The 18,658-nt window shown below is 43.0% G+C and overlaps 1 protein-coding gene across 7 annotated transcripts in view; it reads right to left on the reverse strand.

Moving 5' to 3' along the window:
- Positions 1–7,973: 7,973 nt before the first annotated feature.
- gabpb1 (GA binding protein transcription factor subunit beta 1) overlaps positions 7,974–18,658 on the reverse strand; it is a 95,175-nt gene continuing 84,490 nt past the window's right edge. For 6 of the 7 annotated variants that reach the window (XM_068018319.1, XM_068018318.1, XM_068018317.1 and 3 more), the window contains 2 exons: positions 11,897–11,953; positions 7,974–10,580 (listed from right to left, as the gene is read on the reverse strand). In XM_068018319.1, coding sequence (XP_067874420.1) covers positions 10,428–10,580; positions 11,897–11,953 — 210 coding nt within the window. In that variant the 3' untranslated portion in view covers positions 7,974–10,427. Of the gene's footprint in view, positions 10,581–11,896; positions 11,954–18,658 lie in introns of those variants that run through there. The other variant, XR_010969741.1, reaches the window with a different exon arrangement.

Consider the following 18,658-nt stretch of genomic DNA (forward strand, 5'->3'; position numbering starts at 1 on the left):
GCTTCTTAAAACCTGCCTATTTGACCAAGCCTTTGATCATCTGCCTTAATCATTGAATAGCTACAGCACAGGAGGCCATCACATCTGTGCCAGCTCTCTGCAACAGCAACTAAACCTGTCCCACTCTCCTGCCTTTTCCCCGTAGCCCTGCAAATTTTTTCTCTTCAGATAATTATCCAGTTCTCTTTTGAAGGCCTTGATTGAATCTGCCTCCACCACACTCTCAGGCAGTGCATTCCAGAGCCTAACCACTCGCTACATAAAAAAGGTTTATCCTCATGGTGCTGTTGCCTTTTTGCCCATCACCTTAAATCAATGCCAATGGGAACCATTTCTTGCTATCTACTCTGTCCAGTCCTCTCATGATTTTGAACACCTCCATCAAATCTCCTCTTAATCTTCTCCTCTCCAAGGAAAACACCACGTAACTGAAATTCCTCATCCCCAGAACCATTCTCATGAATCTTTTCTGCACCTTCTCCAATGCCTCAACATCCTTCTGAAAATGTGGTGCCCAGATCTAGACACAATACTCCAATTGAAGCTGAACCAGCATTTAAACGTTTATCATAGCTTCCTTGTTCTTGCACTCTATGACCCTGCTTATACTGAACGCATACTGTCCATCCGACTGCTCACCACCTCTGGTCCAGTACACCTACTCAGCATCTATGCTCCAACACTCTGCTCCCCACCTGACGCTAAAGACCAGTTCTACGAGCAACTCCATAACATCATTAGCAGCATCCCCAACACCGAACACCTATTCCTGCTGGGGGACTTTAATGCCAGGGTTGGGGCCGACCATGACTCATGGCCCTCCTGCCTTGGGCGCTATGGCGTTGGAAGGATGAATGAGAACGGGCAGAGACTGCTTGAGTTGTGTACCTATCAATACCTCTGCATCACCAACTCGTTCTTTCACACTAAACCCTGTCACCAGGTTTCATGGAGGCACCCAAGATCGCGTCGTTGGCACCAGCTAGACCGCATTGTCACAAGGCGAGCCGCCTTAAACAGTGTTCAAAGCACATGCAGCTTCCACAGTGCGGACTGCAACACCGACCACTCCCTGGTGTGCAGCAAGGTTAGACTCAGACCAAAGAAGTTGCATCATTCCAAGCAGAAGGGCCACCCACGCATCAACACGAGCAGAATTTCTCATCCACAGCTGTTAGAAAAATTTCTAAATTCACTTGTTACAGCCCTTCAAAACACTCCCACAGGGGATGCTGAGACCAAGTGGGCCCACATCAGAGATGCCATCTATGAGTCAGCTTTGATCACCTACGGCAAAAGTGCGCAGAGAAATGCAGACTGGTTTCAATCTCATAATGAAGAGCTGGAACCTGTCATAGCCGCTAAGCGCATTGCACTGTTGAAGTACAAGAAAGCCCCCAGCGAGTTAACATCTGCAGCACTTAAAGCAGCCAGAAGCACTGCACAAAGAACAGCCAGGCACTGCGCAAACGACTACTGGCAACACCTATGCAGTCATATTCAGCTGGCCTCAGACACCGGAAACATCAGAGGAATGTATGATGGCATTGAGAGAGCTTTTGGGCCAACCATCAAGAAGATTGCCCCCCTCAAATCTAAATCAGGGGACATAATCACTGACCAACGCAAACAAATGGACCGCTGGGTTGAGCACCACCGAGAACTGTACTCCAGGGAGAATGTTGTCACTGAGACTGCCCCCAATGCAGCCCAGCCTCTACCAGTCATGGATGAGCTGGACATACAGCGAACAAAATCGGAACTCAGTGATGCCATTGATTCTCTAGCCAGCGGAAAAGCCCCTGGGAAGGACAGCATTACCCCTGAAATAATCAAGAGTTCCAAGCCTGCTATACTCTCAGCACTACATGAACCGCTTTGCCTGTGCTGGGACGAGGGAGCAGTACCCCAGGACATGCGCGATGCTAATATCATCACCCTCTATAAAAACAAAGGTGACCGCGGCGACTGCAACAACTACCGTGGAATCTCCCTGCTCAGCATAGTGGGGAAAGTCTTTGCTCAAGTCGCTCTAAACAGGCTCCAGAAGATGGCCGAGCGCGTCTACCCTGAGGCACAGTGTGGCTTTCGTGCAGAGAGATCGACCGTTGACATGCTGTTCTCCCTTCATCAGATACAGGAGAAATGCCGCGAACAACAGATGCCCCTCTACATTGCTTTCATTGATCTCACCAAAGCCTTTGACCTCGTCAGCAGACGTGGTCTCTTCAGACTACTAGAAAAGATTGGATGTCCACCAAAGCTACTAAATATCATCACCTCATTCCATGACAATATGAAAGGCACAATTCAACATGGTGGCTCCTCATCAGACCCCTTTCCTATCCTGAGTGGCGTGAAACAGGGCTGTGTTCTCACACCCACACTTTTTGGGATTTTCTTCTCCCTGCTGCTTTCACATGCATTCAAGTCCTCTGAAGAAGGAATTTTCCTCCACACAAGATCAGGGGGCAGGTTGTTCAACCTTGCCCGTCTAAGAGTGAAGTCCAAAGTACGGAAAGTCCTCATCAGGGAACTCCTCTTTGCTGACGATGCTGCTTTAACATCTCACACTGAAGAGTGCCTGCAGAGTCTCATCGACAGGTTTGCGTCTGCTTGCAATGAATTTGGCCTAACCATCAGCCTCAAGAAAACGAACATCATGGGGCAGGACGTCAGAAATGCTCCATCCATCAATATTGGCAACCACGCTCTGGAAGTGGTTCAAGAGTTCACCTACCTAGGTTCAACTATCACCAGTAACCTGTCTCTAGATGCAGAAATCAACAAGCGCATGGGTAAGGCTTCCACTGCTATGTCCAGACTGGCCAAGAGAGTGTGGGAAAATGGCGCACTGACACGGAACACAAAAGTCCGAGTGTATCAGGCCTGTGTCCTCAGTACCTTGCTCTATGGCAGCGAGGCCTGGACAACGTATGCCAGCCAAGAGCAACGTCTCAATTCATTCCATCTTCGCTGCCTCCGGAGAATACTTGGCATCAGGTTGCAGGACCATATCTCCAACACAGAAGTCCTCGAAGCGGCTAACATCCCCAGCTTGTACACACTGCTGAGTCAGCGGCGCTTGAGATGGCTTGGCCATGTGAGCCGCATGGAAAAAGGCAGGATCCCCAAAGATACATTGTACAGCGAGCTCGCCACTGGTATCAGACCCACCATGTCTCCGCTATAAAGACGTCTGCAAACGCGACATGAAATCCTGTGACATTGATCACAAGTCGTGGGAGTCAGTTGCCAGCGTTCGCCAGAGCTGGCGGGCAGCCATAAAGACGGGGCTAAAGTGTGGCGAGTTGAAGAGACTTAGTAGTTGGCAGGAAAAAAGTCAGAGGCGCAAGGGGAGAGCCAACTGTGCAACAGCCCCGACAAACATATTTCTCTGCAGCACCTGTGGAAGAGCTGGTCACTCTAGAATTGGCCTTTATAGCCACTCCAGGCGCTGCTTCACAAACCACTGACCACCTCCAGGCACTTATCCATTGTCTCTCGAGATAAGGAGGCCCAAAAGAAGAAAGAAAGAATAAAGCCCAGGATCCCATATGCCCTATTAAACATTTTCTCAACCTGCCCTGCAACCTTCAATGATTTGTGCACATATATCCACAGGTCCCTCTGCTCCTGCATCCCCTTTAGAATTGTACCCTTTAATTTATATTGTCTCTCCTTGTCCTTCCAACCAAAATGAATCACTTCACACTTCTCTGCATCAAATTTCATCAGTTACTTGTCTGTCCATTCTACCAGTCTATGTCCTGTTGAAATTTATCACTATCCTCCCCACAGTTCACAATATTTCCAAATTTAGTGTCATTCGCAAATTTTGAAATTGTGCCCTGTACACCCAAGTCCAGGTCATTAATATGTATCAAGAAAAGCAGGGATCCCAACACTGACCCCTGGTGAACCCCACTAAACACCTTCTTCCAGTCCAAAAAACATCTGTTCACAACTATTCTCTGTTTCCTGTCACTCAGCCAATTTTGTATCCATGCTGCGACTGTCCCTTTTATTCCATGAGCTATAACTTTGCTGACAAGCCTGTTATGTGGCACTTTAACAAATGCCTAATATCTCTTTATATGGCTCAGTGTCAATTATTCTTTGAAAATCAGGGAGATGGTGGCATAGTGGTAATGTCACTAGACTAATAATCCAGAGGCCCAGGATAATGCCTGGCAGCTGGTGGAATTTAAATTCAATTAATTAATAAAGATCTGGAATTGCAAGCTGATCTCAGTAATGGTGCCATGAAACCATCATTGATTGTCGTAAAAACCCATTTGGTTCATTAATATCCTTTCGGGAAGGAAATCTGCTTTCCTTACCTGGTTGGATCTATATGTGACTCCAGACCCACAGCAGAGTGTCCCAAACAAAGTAACATGTCCCAGGTACATTTACAGGAGAATCTTTTTAGATTCTTTCATGGGATGTGGGCATCACTGGCAAGGCAAGCATTTGTTGCCCATCCCTTGAACTGAGTGGCTGGGTAGGCCATTTCAAAAAGAGTCAACTCCTTCATCCCAGGAATCAACTTAATGAACCTTCTCTGAACAGCCTCCAATGTAAGTCTATCAGTATATCCCTCCTTAAGTAAGGAGACAAAAACTGTATGCAGTACTAGGTGTGGTCTCGCCAACGTCCTGTACAGTTGTAGCAAGTTGTCCCTACTTTTATACTCCATCCCCCTTGCAATAAAGGCCAACATTCCACTTGCCTTCCTAATTACTTGCTATACCTGCATGGTAACTTTTTGTGATTCATGTACAAGGACACCCAGATCCCTCTGTACCGTAGCATTCTGCAGTCTCTCTCCATGTAAACAGTATTGTGCCTTTTTATTCTTCCTGCCAAAATGGACAATCTCACATTTTCCCACATTGTACTCCATCTGCCAAATTTTTGCCCACTGACTTAACTTATCTATATCCCTTTGCAGACATTTTGTGTCCTCCTCACAACTTGCTTTCCTACCTATATTGGCATTGTCAGCAAATTTGGCTACAATACACTTGATCCCTTCACCCAAGTCATTCGTATAGATGGTAAATAGTTGAGGCCTCAGCACTGATCCCTGTGGCACTCTACTAGTTACAGCTTGCCAACCTGAAAATACCCCATTTATCCCAACTCTCTGTTTCCTGTTAGTTATCCAATCCTCTATCCATGCTATTATATTACCCCCAACACCATGAGTTCTTTTCTTGTGTAGTAATCTTTAATGTGGCACCTTATCAAATGCCTTTTGGAAATCCAAATACACTACATCTACCGGTTCCCCTTCAACGGTCCCTTTTATCGATACCAGCATTTTACCTTCAGATTTTTAAAAACGTCAAATGCTTAAACTGCCATTTGAACTTGCATTCTCTGGATTCATAAATAGTTCCTCAGGTTATGGCTCGGCTTTAAAACAACTTGTTGATGTTTCTTACACAAATATTGATGACTCCTAAATAGGAAAGATGGAGGAGGAAAGTTCTGACATATTACTTAGAATGGCCTTGGCAGTGTCTGTGCAATTTAAAGTACCAGAATCTTCACTAAGAAAGACAATGTGGAGGAGAGGGAAAGAGGGAGACATATATGGAGAAAAGAGAATTGTGAAGGAGTGTCAAAAATACAGGTAGGAAAAAAATTACATTTTAAAGAAACAGAGAAGTGGAGGATCACGTACATAAATCTTTGAAGGTGGCAGGAAAAGTTGATGAAACTATTTTTAAAAAGATGCACAGCAGAGGCATGGAGTACAAAAGCAGGATGTTATGATAAACCTTTGTAATTCACTGGTTATGCCTCAGCTGGAGTATTCTTTTCAATTCTGGATACCACAACTTAGGAAGGATGTCAAAGCCCTGGAGAGGGGTAGCGGAGATTTACCAAAATGGTACCAGGGATGCAGGACTTCTGTTATGTAGAGAGACTAAGGAAACTGGAATAAAACCAGAAAATGCTGGAACTACTCAGCAGGTCAGACAGTCTGTGGAGAGGGAAACAGAGTTAATGGGCTGAATTTTTAATCAGGGGTCTTGAACCGGATATGGGAGCTAGTTCCGGGTCCTGACTCTGCATGGCATGCTCCAGACACACCTGGTGTAATTTTCAAAGCTTCAGCCAATTAAAGACCGGGAGTAGGCTCGCTGTCCAATTATGGACAGTGGAAGGGCTCCCAATTCTGGAGGACCAATGGGAGGCCATCCAGCACTCAGTTCAGCCGCTTATTGGCCAAGGTGGGAGTTGTTGATGTGAGGATGCAGACAGTGAGGGACAAGGGCAGGTATGTTTATTTTATTTTTTTTAACATGCCACAGCTGCCTGGCCATAATCCTGGAGGCGTAACCCTCCAGGGGACGGTCAGCGGCTGCAGCTGTGGCCTGGCAGCCATTACGGGTGCGGGGGGATGGGGGTGGGTTCCCTCGCTGGATCCATTGTGCCCCTGCCCTGAGCCCATGTTGGGCACATCCAGCATTGCCAACTGGAAATCCCAGTGGGCACGGGAACGGGCCTTAATAGATCCCTTAATCATATCTAATTATTCTAAATTGGCTACCTGCCACTTGCTGGCAGGCAGCTGATCTGACCCCAAGCTGGTCTCTTTCAAGATGACTCGGGGTTGGGATCACAGTGGGGAACCAGCACGGAGGCCAGAGGTGCCAAATTGTGGGCCCACCTGCATTTAGTCCAGACCCCAACCTCTTTTAAAAATCCAGCCCAATGTTTAGGTCAATATTTTTCAGTAATGAGAGGACCCAGTTTTAAGATAATTGGAAAAAGAACCATAGATGAGAATTCTTTTTAATGCAGTAGGATATGATAATCTGGAACTTTCAAATGTGAATTGGATAAATAATTGAAAAAGAAAAGTTTTAAGGGCTATGGGGAAAGAGTGGGGAAGTGGGACTAGCTGAATTACTCCGGACACTAGAGAGTCCCACTCTGTGTTTATTATTCTATAATGCAAAATGGAAGTATTATAAATACAGTTGACAGAACATAGGCAAATCACTAAAATTGTGATGCAGATTAACAAGGCCATAAAAAGAGCAAACCAAGCACTCGGGTTTATTTCTAGACAGAGTTGAAAAGTAGGAAAATATACAATAGTTTTATCAAACCTTGGTTAGGCCACACTTGGAGTACTGTGTGTACAGTTCAGGTTGTCATATTATAAAAAAGATAGAGGCGCACTGGTGAAGATACAAAAACTATTTAGAAGGATGATACCAGAAATGTGAGGTTATACCTGTCTAGATAGGATGAACAGACTGGGTCTCCACTCTTGAAAAGGTTGAGGGGCAACTTAATAGAGGTCCTTAAATTATGAAAAGTTTCGATAGACAAAGACAGGGTGTTTCCACTTGTGGGAAAGAGCTAAGCTAGGGGCCAACAATATAAGATAGAAGATAGTCTGCAGAAATCAAATTAGGAATTCAGATTGAACTTTTTCCCTAGACAGTGGTGAGGATGTGGAACTCGCTACCAGAGGACGTGATTGAGGCGAGTCATATAGATGGATTTAAGGGGAGGCAAGATAAGCACATGAGGGAGAGGGAATAGTGAATTATGCTGATAGAGTTAGATGAGGAAGGAAGGGAGAATACTTGAGCGAAGCATAAATGCTGGCATGGATTAATTGGGCCAAACAGCCTGTTTCTGTGCTCTATATTCTATGTAACATGTCATGGATTGCAGTAGAAGGGCAATTCACCCCAGATGACTCTCCTATCACAAATATCAGCCTCACTTCTCCATAACATGGCTTTTAATGGAATCTTGCTGTGCACAAAATGGCTACTGTGTTTCTGAATGTAACAACAATCACTGAGTAACAGTGTGTATGAAACTTTCCTGATAAAGTGCTGGATATAATGAGAGGAAAAGACCGAAAAGGTGAGAAAATGAAATAATACAAGAACTAGTGCCACTATTTTCAAACCATGAAATTTAAAAGAAAATCATTACTTAAAGATTTTATTTGATACAAAATTATACAGTGTAAGTTTTGTCAACAACTTAGTTTATATAATTAACAAGATAGCCTGAATGGAAAAAAAACTATAAGGTAAGACTGAATTCACTGCAGCTTATAATACAGTAAATTGCATTTCAATTTACACAGATAAGTGGGGGAAATGAGCAGCTGGAGTACACAGTCTTTCTCTTTCATACTCAACAAATGACGATATTTAACACAAACAGTATGTCTGCACTATCACTCCAGCAAATAAACTAATCATCATTGTGAAAACCTTCAATGAAAAGGTCCCAGCAAAACACTGGATATAAAGCTAAGGGACAGTTAGCATCAGGTCAGGCAACAAAACAAATAATGGTTCTCGGAGGTCAGTGAAATACACGGACTGGCTGCACAAGTGGAATATAAACAGCAACATTTTGTTTATATTTACACTTCAACAAGCTACAGTAGAATGAATTAAAAAACATATACGCATGCTCTTCCAGACCCACAATCGCCAGCAGCCGCGCAGTGCTAATACCCATAGTCACCAGCAGTCATGCAGTGCGAATACCCGCAGTCACCAGCGGCTGTGCAGTGCTGAGACTCGCAGTCACCAGCAGCCGTGCAGTGCTGAAATCCGCAGTCACCAGCAGCCGTGCAGTGCTGAGACTCGCAGTCACCAGCAGCCGTGCAGTGCTGAAATCCGCAGTCACCAGCAGCCGTGCAGTGCTGAGACTCGCAGTCACCAGCAGCCGGGCAGTGCTGAAATCCGCAGTCACCAGCAGCCGTGCAGTGCTGAGACTCGCAGTCACCAGCAGCCGTGCAGTGCTGAGACTCGCAGTCACCAGCAGCCGTGCAGTGCTGAGACCCGCACTCACCAGCGGCTGTGCAGTGTTGAAATCCGCAGTCACCAGCAGCCTGTAAGAAGTTCTATTGCAATTTCTCTTTCTGACACTTAAAGAATTATTGGTTTCAGATTAAATCTATAAGCAGAATATCTATTACATACATATGGAAAATGATCTGATCCTGTCTTAAAGCCAAACATGAAGTTGTATTTGACAACTATATCCTCTGTTTCGTGTTGGATCTTTTCCACCTTTACTTTCGGTAATGAAATGTAACACTGGACGATGAGCCTCTTCCCACTCTAGTATAAACCAATACTTTTTAAAATTCTGAGTATAATTTGTTTAAAAAAACTGCTGTAATACTCAGCACATCGGGATGAACTACATCCTTGGTATGAAGAGGAAGGGTCAATGTTAGGACTGACAATGTTGGTATCATTAATGGTCAGAATTGACAATATAATAATAGTGTAAATAATGTAACCTATTGCCATTCCCTGATCATGGCATTACCCCAACATACTATGGATTCAGCAGAGATTTATAGTTATGGTTTTCTCATTGACCGAGTTATTTCTTCCAGGAACATTTGCAACATTGTGCGGTTCCATGTTGAGATGCTATCCTTTACCCGGACTGTTTCACTGACAGGTTGCCTTATTGGTAAAGACTGAGTCCAACCCATTAAAAAAAAATCAGAAATACAAACACTAGTGATGTTCTCTTTCCTGCATGTTGTTTTTGTTTAAATATAATGAATGTTGATTATTTGATTTCAATTTAATAAGACATTAACAAGCTTTGTGACAGCTTCTATTTTTAACTGGGTTCCTGGTGGTGAGATTTGCCCTTTAAGCAGTCCTAGAATTACCATCAAGTCATTTCTGAACTTCTGTAACAACTTTCAGAATGATTTCAGGAATGTGAAAAGCCATTGGCTGAATTATACTTTTACAGCTTCAATTCCTTCACAAGCACATTCTGGCTATCCATTCTCAACAGATTGTGGAAAGGAGGCTCCATCTGCAGTTTGCCCATTCACCGTCAATCTTAACAATTTTGCAGAAGGCATTAATCCACAGACTGTTTTTATTTTTTTGCCTTTTCAAATATATTTTTCATTGCAGCATCTTACAAATCCAATCCAGTAATTAACAGGTAGAAGAAACATTCAAAGATAACCTCACAACAACCAGAACCACCCACTATATTGACAAATAAAATTCCCAAGATCAGCCGATAAGGGTGCAGATGACAGAGGACTGAGGACTTGTAGCTCTTGCGACAGATTCAAATTTCTGTTGACATATACAGAATACAGTCTGATCACTGACTGCCGCACCTCTCCTCACCCTCCAACCTCCATCCCATCCTTCTCTACATCCTTTGGCTGGAGTAGAGTCACTATCAGGATTTCAACTTGACAAAAAGCACAATTATCTGATCTGGGGTCTGACTTGCAGGTCTCTATTCCTGGGGTTGTTTGCGGTGCTCTTTTGTGTCACAGTGATCAGAGAAGGTGGGCCTTCCCATAGGTTTTACAACCGTTGAATTGTTTGTTGTGATGTGAGTCTGCCTTTTAATTTCCATCTGACATCTTAAAGTACCTTTTTGTTGGAGTGCAATTGGCCAAAGGCTTCCAGCTTCTGCCTGTAGGCCTCTGCCTCCTGCTCTTTTTCCAAAAGTTGCTGTCTGTACTTCTGTGCCTCGCGATTTGCTTCTTCCAGCTGTTTCTGTAACACTTCTTTCTCCTGGAACCAAAACATAATGATGAGGAGGAATTTCTTCACTCAGAGGGCAGTGAATCTTTGGTATTATCTGCTCCAGAGCGCTGTGTCATTGAGTATATTCAAGACAGAGATCAATAGATTTCTAGATATTAAAAGGATCAAGGGCATGGGGGATAGTGTGGGAAAATGGCATTGAGATAGAAGATCAGCCATGGTCTAGTTGAATGGCGGAGCAGGCTCGAGGGGCCGAATGGCCTATTCTTGCTCCTATTTACTATGTTCCTATAGCACAGTTAGCACCGGGGTCCAGTCTGCCATTAGCCTGGACTGAAGGCACAGAATTTGTGTGTGATTTATCGTCTATCCCAAAGCTCTCTCAAAATACATGCAGCCAAACCTACTGTCTGGTGTCATGCTGAGTCACACAAACCAGGATTTATCTACAGTGAGTGAGCCAGGGTTTCTGCTCCTGATCTATGTCCAGTGACTCCTGGGATTGCTGCAGTGTTCCAGTGAACATCAACGCAAGCTCGAGGAACAGCATCTCATCTACCGATTAGGCACACTACAGCCTGCCGGACTGAACATCGAGTTCAATAATTTCAGAGCATGACAGCCCCCCATTTTACTTTCATTTTTAGTTATTTTTTCTTCCTTTTTTTTTTACATTTTTTACAATCTTTTTTTTGCATTTATTTCATTTCATCTTAGTTTGTTCAGTTTGCTTACCCACTGTTTTTTTTCAGGTTTGCACTTGCTGCTGTTCAATATTCAGTGTATTAACACCTAATCTGTACTAATGCTTTGTCTTTCAACACACCATTAACATATTGTTTGCCTTTGCTCTGTGACCTTTTGGTCAGCTATGTGGCCTGGTCCAATCTACACCTCCTTTGTTATCTCTTGCCCCACCCCCACCTCACTTGCTTATAACCTGAGACTTTTCTAATATTTGTCAGTTCCGAAGAAGGGTCACTGACCCGAAACGTTAACTCTGCTTCTCTTTTCACAGATGCTGCCAGACCTGCTGAGTGGTTCCAGCATTTCTTGTTTTTATGTCCAGTGACGCCTGGGTTAGAGAGAAAGGGGAAAATCAGCCAGGGTTCTTGCTTCTGTTCACTGTCCAGTGACCCTCGAGTTAGAGAGAGGAGGAAATCAGCGAGGGTTCCTGCTCTTGTTCACTGTCCAGTGACTCCTGGATTAGACAGGGGAGAAATCAGCCAGGGTTCCTGCTCTTGATCACTGTCCAGTAACCCCTGGGTTAGGGAGAGAGAGAAATCAGCCAGAGTTCCTGCTCCTGATCAGTGACCCTGGTAAATAAATAATTAAATGTTTACCTCTGAGAATTCCACCGTGTGCAGAGTGCAGGCTTGCCGGCCAGAACTCTCTTGTATCTAATGGGCATGGAAAAGAAACAAAAAATTATCAACTGTTCTTTCACAAAATGACTTACAAGAGAAAGCCAAAAGTAATGTTCGGGAAAATACATTTAATTGCTTCTGTCCGTTAAAACATTTCCACAAAACCAGTACGTTGTGATTTTGCTCCTTCTTACGAGTTAATGTATCACCCATAAATGGTGCATTCGTTGCAAGACATGGGAATGAAATAGATAGACTTTAAATGCAAGCAAATAGCATAATGTTTCTTAACTTCATTATTATTTCTGTTCCCATGCCCCTATCCTGTACCTTCACGTGCTGCACATCTTCAGCCTAGTTATCAGCATCCAGATTTCACCAGTCAAATACTGGTTGGTACATGAAACCCTAATCTGAGTCACCAGCTATGCAGAAGTACCTGAGCTTAACTCAGACACTCCCACCGGAATACACCTGAGGCTGGGAGCTCACCCTGCACAGAATCAAGGGTTGACACCCTTACCTAACAAAATCCATCGCTGTCAGTCTTGAAAATGTCAATTGACCCCCAGCATTCCCTGCCTTTTCAGGAAGAGCTCCTGATTTCAGTTACCTTTGAAGAAATTCTGCCCATTTTCACTCCCAAATGATCTAACTCTTTAAAATTATGCCCTCTTGCTCTGGATTACCAGAGGAAATACTTTCTTTGTATCTATCCTATCAAATCCTTTTATCATTTTGAACAACTTGATCAGATCACCCTTCAATCTTCTAAATACCAAGTTTATGCAATCTGTTCTGACAACTTATCCCTTTGAAGCCCCAGTATCATTTTGGTGAATCTGCACTGCATCTTCCCCCAACGCCAATATATCCTTCTTGAAGTGCAGTTACTCCAGATGGAGTCTGACAACTCTTTGTAACTGAAGCATCACTTCTTTACTGTTCCAGACCTAAGATAAAGGTCGAATTTCCACCAGCTGCTTTGATTGCTTTCTGTACCTGTGCACTAGCTTTTCGTGATTAGTGTACACGGACAGCTCAATGCCTTTGCTTCTCCACACATTCCAGTCTCTTACAATTAAGAAAATATTCTGATTTGCCTTTCTCAGATCCAGTGAATGACCTCACACTTCCCCACATTGAACTTTATCTGTCATCATTTTGCACACTTATTCAGTCTGTAGCTATGAATTTTGGTTTATCAGGAAAGCACATAAGTTGTAAGAAAACACATATTTGTTCATTCAAGCAGATATTTTCTGAACATCTGTCCAAAGTCATTTATAATTCTTTAGCATCACTTTCAGTTACTTTATTTTCTCCAGTTGAGATTAGTATTTAGTTCATCTGCCATTGCAGTAGGCAAGCCCAAAGCTGAATTCCTGGTCTATGGTGAACCAGTTGACCTCAAAAATGAGGGCAGCACAATTTAGCTCAGTGTTCCTAGACCAAGGAGACAGAATTCTCAGGGTTCTCTCTGCTGATTCTCATTCAGTAGCTCATGTTGAACTCACATGCACCTCAGGGGAAGAAGATTGCACCTAGCTGGGATTCAAATTTCCTCAACCAGTGACTAATGAACTGGGCATTCACTATACAAACTCACACCCCAGCATGAGTCCCACTCCAGGACATGAATTCTGTGAAACATTTTTGTTGCATGTTGGCTGATGATGCCAATGAACTGGGTTGTGTAAAGGAGCTGTCCCAACATTTGTAGAGATGCAGTCTAAAGTCAATACAGCATCCTCTAATCACAACTGGGATCAATGCCATACTTAGGCCATCAGTATTCACAGTTAAAGAAATCAAAAGCAAAATGAACTGAAAGTCGACTATTTTATAAAGCAATTTACATTTTTCTCCCTACAGTTCTTTAATGCCATATCTCATTTCCAAATCAAGACAGGTGGACAAGTGACAATCATCCATATCTCTAGGAATGGCACTCTTGACCCAGCCTTTACCACGTTCTCAATTGGAGACAGAGTTGACTCTCCTCTGGAGAAGCATCTAGCCTCCCTTCTGTGCCGCCTTCTCTTTAATCACTGGATATCACTACAGTCTTCAATTTGCGACCACACCTCATCTGGTCAATCCATTCATGTGGGTGTGCGGAGCTCCAGATGAGCACCTGCGAGGATGCTGTCACTCAAAATCAACATATCACAAAGGCAGTTCCACTTTCTATAACAGTAGCCTTTCAGCCATATAATTCTTAGTTTGAGATTTATGTGTCAGTTTGAATCGGTCCTTAATTGTGGTTTCAAGATGGGCTGTGTCAAAATCCTGGAACTCCCTTCCAAACATCACTGTGGGTGTACCTACACCACATGGACTGCAGCGGTTCAAGAAGGCAGCTCACCACCACCTTCTCAAGGACAATGAGGGATGGGCAATAAATGCTGGCCTTGCCAGTGACGCTCACATCTCAAGAGTGAGCTAACAATAAAAAAAACTAAGATCTAAAGGCATGTATGAAATTGGACAACATTGAGTGTGCTAGATCACAGCATCTTCCACTGAGAAGTCTATTTGCTTCTTGATAACATAAGGAACAGGAGCAGGAGTCGGCCATATAGCCCCTCGAACCTGCTTCACCATTCAATAAGATCATGGCTGAACTTCAACTTCAACACTTTACTGCCCTATCCTCATATCGCCTGATTCTTTTGAGTACAGAAGTCTATCAAGGTAAAGAATTCCAAAGATTCACAACCCTCTGAGTGAATAAATTTTTCATCTCAATACTAAATGCCCTGAGACTATGACCCTTAGTTCTAGACTCGCCAACCAGTGGAAATCTCTCAGCATCTACCCTGTTAATCCTCTCTCAATCTTATGTTTCAATAAGATAAAAAGGTAAAAAGAATCTTTCAGTGATCAAGTAACAGTGCAATCAGTTGCTTACTTGCAATATCCAATCTAGCAGATATCTGTCCAATCTCATTATTTTCAGAGTGCTTGCACAATCTGAGTAGGTATAAGTTTCACAGATCATTTTCTTCAGTCCATAACTCATCAACAATTTTGTGGCCCAAATGTGCAAGCTTATGTCAACATTGTACATTTCACAGCTTGGTTTTAAAATATTTTCATATTTGGGGGCGGGGAGATGCAGAATGGGTGGGTAGGACTGGGAGAAGTAGAGATACTGAATGGGTGGGTGGGACTGGGAGAGACAGAGATGCAGAACAGGTGGGGGGAACTGGGAGAGACAGAGATGCAGAACGGGTGGGTGGGACTGGGAGAGGTAGAGATACCGAATGGGTAGACAGGGGTTGAGGAGGAAGCTGCAGAATGGATGAGTGGGTGGGTAGGACAGGGCAGGGGACATTGATGCAGAATGGGTGGAGTGAGGGGTAGGTGACAGGGGTTTGGATGATTTGTGTCATAATATTATATCTTCTCTTTAGAAGCTCACACTGATAACATTATGCTTGCAATATTTGTAGGTGATTCCTTTTTCTCCCTCCCCATACACCCCAAGACAAAATATTGCCCCTTTTCGAGACAAACATCCATATGCTCATGTGACGTGGCGTGACTTCACTTTATAAGTTGTTCTCTTTCTTGTGGCTATGTATCTCTCCTCACAGAGGACCTAGTGTTACTGAAACATCTGATTGATCTTGGAGAATTTGCTGAAGGAAATCTAGGCTTTGAGAGGTGACCTGCCTGTAGAATAGCATCCTATCAGGGCTGGCGACCTTTAACATTGGTCTCAATTTAGAACCAGCAGTTTGGTTAACTTACAGTACCACATTCAGAATCCAACTTTTTTCAACACTGTAAAGTTAAAATCTGACACAGTCAGAGATCAGCTTGATGGCCAATTAAATGTTGAAAGTCTCAATGTGGGACTGGAGGCAGCTGTTGATGTGCATTATTTTCAGCTTTGGGTGCTGGGTTTGAATCCAGCCAAAGGGAAGATAGAAGTTTTTTTCCACTCTGCTGTCTGTGAGAGCTATATTAAATTTCTTTGATAAACACAAGATGATCAGAATCAGTATGGAACAGTAGAGTACATCATGTCTGACTAATGCAGTCGAATCTTTTGATGTTACTAGCATGGTGGATAGTGTCGATGTACGTTGTCTATATGAACTTCCAAAAGTTATTTGAGAAGGTTCCATGCAAGACAGGATGAACAAAAATGAAAGCACACAATTTGGAAGCAATCTTTTGACATTGTTTGGAAGATAGGAAACACAGTCGGGATAAAAGGTTGTTCTGATTGGCAGGACATGAAAAGTGGCATACCCAGGGATCTGTACTAGGGCTTCAGCTCTTCATCAAATATAGTGAGCTGGATGAAGGAAAACACAGTTGTACATCCAAGTTTGCAGATGACAAGAAGTTAGGAGGCTCAGTAAGTTGCATAGATAGGAGCATAAAGTTACAAAGGAGAATAGAAAGACGAAGTGAATGGGCAAAACTGTGTCAGAAGGAGTTCATTGTAGGGAAGTGCAAGGCCACCCATTTTAGGTCTAAGAAAAACTGGATCTTTTTGTCAATGGTAAAAGACCAGGAGCTATGGAGGAACAACAGGATTTGGGTGCTCAGGTACAAAAAAACCCCAATGTAAACGGCTTTTGGAATCTTAAGGAGGTTGGAACACAAATGAGGAAGTTACGCTTCAGTTGTACAGTACTTTGATCAGACCCCATTTATAGCACTACGTTCAGTTTTGGGCACTGCACCTCAGGAATCATACTAGCCTTGGAGGGAGTGCAGCACAGATTGATCAGAATGATTCTGGATCTAAAGGGTTAAATGTTGAGGAAAAATTACATAAAGTTACTTATATTTACCTAAGTTTAAAAGATTCAGGGGTGATCTAATCAATGTATTTGAAATGATAAAGGGAAACCAGTTCTTCTGGTGGGAAAATCCAGAACATGGGAGCAGAACCTTGAAATTATAACTAGATCATTTAGGAGTGAAAATCTAGAACTCTTTACCTACCCGCGAAACAAGTGAAACCTGCAAGACTGAGATCAATAGATTTCTAATAGGCAAGCGTATCAATGGACATGGAGCAGAGGCAGGTAAATGGAGTCGATATACAGATCAGCCATGATCTAACAGAATGGCAGAACAGGCGCAAGGGGCTGAATGGTCTATACGACTGTCTTATATTCAACTAGTCGGCCCAGTTCCTAGTCAAGATAGTCCATCTGCCTAAACTACCAGCAATGTGACAAAATATGGATGGCTACCATTTGAAATTAAAATATTTACACTGAATAACAATCAGGAGATGCTCACATGGGTTGGAAGAGAGATTGCTTGGCCCTGGAACAAAAGTGGACTATCGTGCAGCCTGATTAAAATAATTTGCATAGAAAAATATTCTGCTAATAAGTCTCACCACAATGCACAACAGTTCCCAGTCTGCAAAGAATGTTAAGTTGTATGATCGAGGGTTATTACTAACTTTAAAAAGTCATCTCAATTAACTTTCAGGGTCACTGCAACAGGGCATACAAGCAGCAGAAAGTGTCAAAAGAGGGCATCAAGGATGGTGTCAGATTATTGATCATTAAGCTACAAAACAGAGGTTAAAGGTAGGTAATTTTTCCAAGGACGGGGGAAAAAAACACTTGTTGAGGGGGTGGAAACATCATCCAAGCTTTTATTATAAAGGATGAATGTAAACACTTCTGTTGGTGCAGGTAAATAACAAGAGCTACAAGTCAGGAAACTATTTAAAAATCACTGATTTTTCTCCTCATTGAGAGCCATTAAACTGTAGAACTAACTCTGTACCCTTGATAGTGAATAAGTTGACGAAGCATTTAAAAAAGGGAAATTAGGTGATTTTTGATTAAACATGAATGTGGAGAAAGACAAAAGTTTGTGGGAGTCCTGAACATAGACATGAAACAGGGTGGGTAGGGAGGAGGCACAAAATTCTGCATTTGCTACTTGCAGCAAAACCTTAAAAATGTCTTCTCGATAACCAATTTGCAAATTTTACTGCAAATAACAAAAGATCAAATCTCATCCCTAAGTTGAACTGAATTGACCAAGTGGCCTTCTCTCATTCCTATCCTAAATTGAGAACAAAGAACAGTACAGCACAGGAACAGGCCATTCGGCCCTCCAAGCCTGCGCCGATCTTGATGCCTGTCTAAACTAAAACCTTCTGCACTTCCAGGGTCCATATCCCTCTATTCCCATCCTATTCATGTATTTGTCAAGATGCTTCTTAAACGTCACTAGAATTTCAAAACATTTTTTCTAACCACTCCCATTTTAATCACTCCTGATAAACCGAATGCTATACCTCTAGCAGCACACTGCTCTTCAATCTGCTTTTCCCAAACTGTACACTCATGTTTAATGACCAAACTATACAGACACCTTGAGTATATCAGGTTACAGAGCTATTTCAACAAGCTGCTAAAGTACAACAAATTAATAGTCAGAACAGAATGATTTTTTTTTTAGTTCAGACTATCTTCCAATGGCTCCTTTTGTGCTCTGAAACACACAATAAGCTGTGGAGCCAATTGCATCAGAAGATCCCAGGTTCAGTCCCTGGAGAATTTGGTGTTTCCTGGGCTGGCAGTTCAGATTAATGTAGGTGGCAAAGGTTAATCAGCCGATCTAACACATCCATTCAGAAAGATAATTCTCCATCATAACCTTCAACTGCTTCAGTTATTTTAGCGTTCTTATCTTCAATACTCAAAAGCCCATTCCAAGTGTTGGTTACACTTCTTCAAA

The sequence above is a fragment of the Heterodontus francisci genome, chromosome 38 (assembly GCF_036365525.1).
Source record: "Heterodontus francisci isolate sHetFra1 chromosome 38, sHetFra1.hap1, whole genome shotgun sequence".
In the NCBI taxonomy this organism is placed as follows: Eukaryota; Metazoa; Chordata; class Chondrichthyes; order Heterodontiformes; family Heterodontidae; genus Heterodontus; species Heterodontus francisci.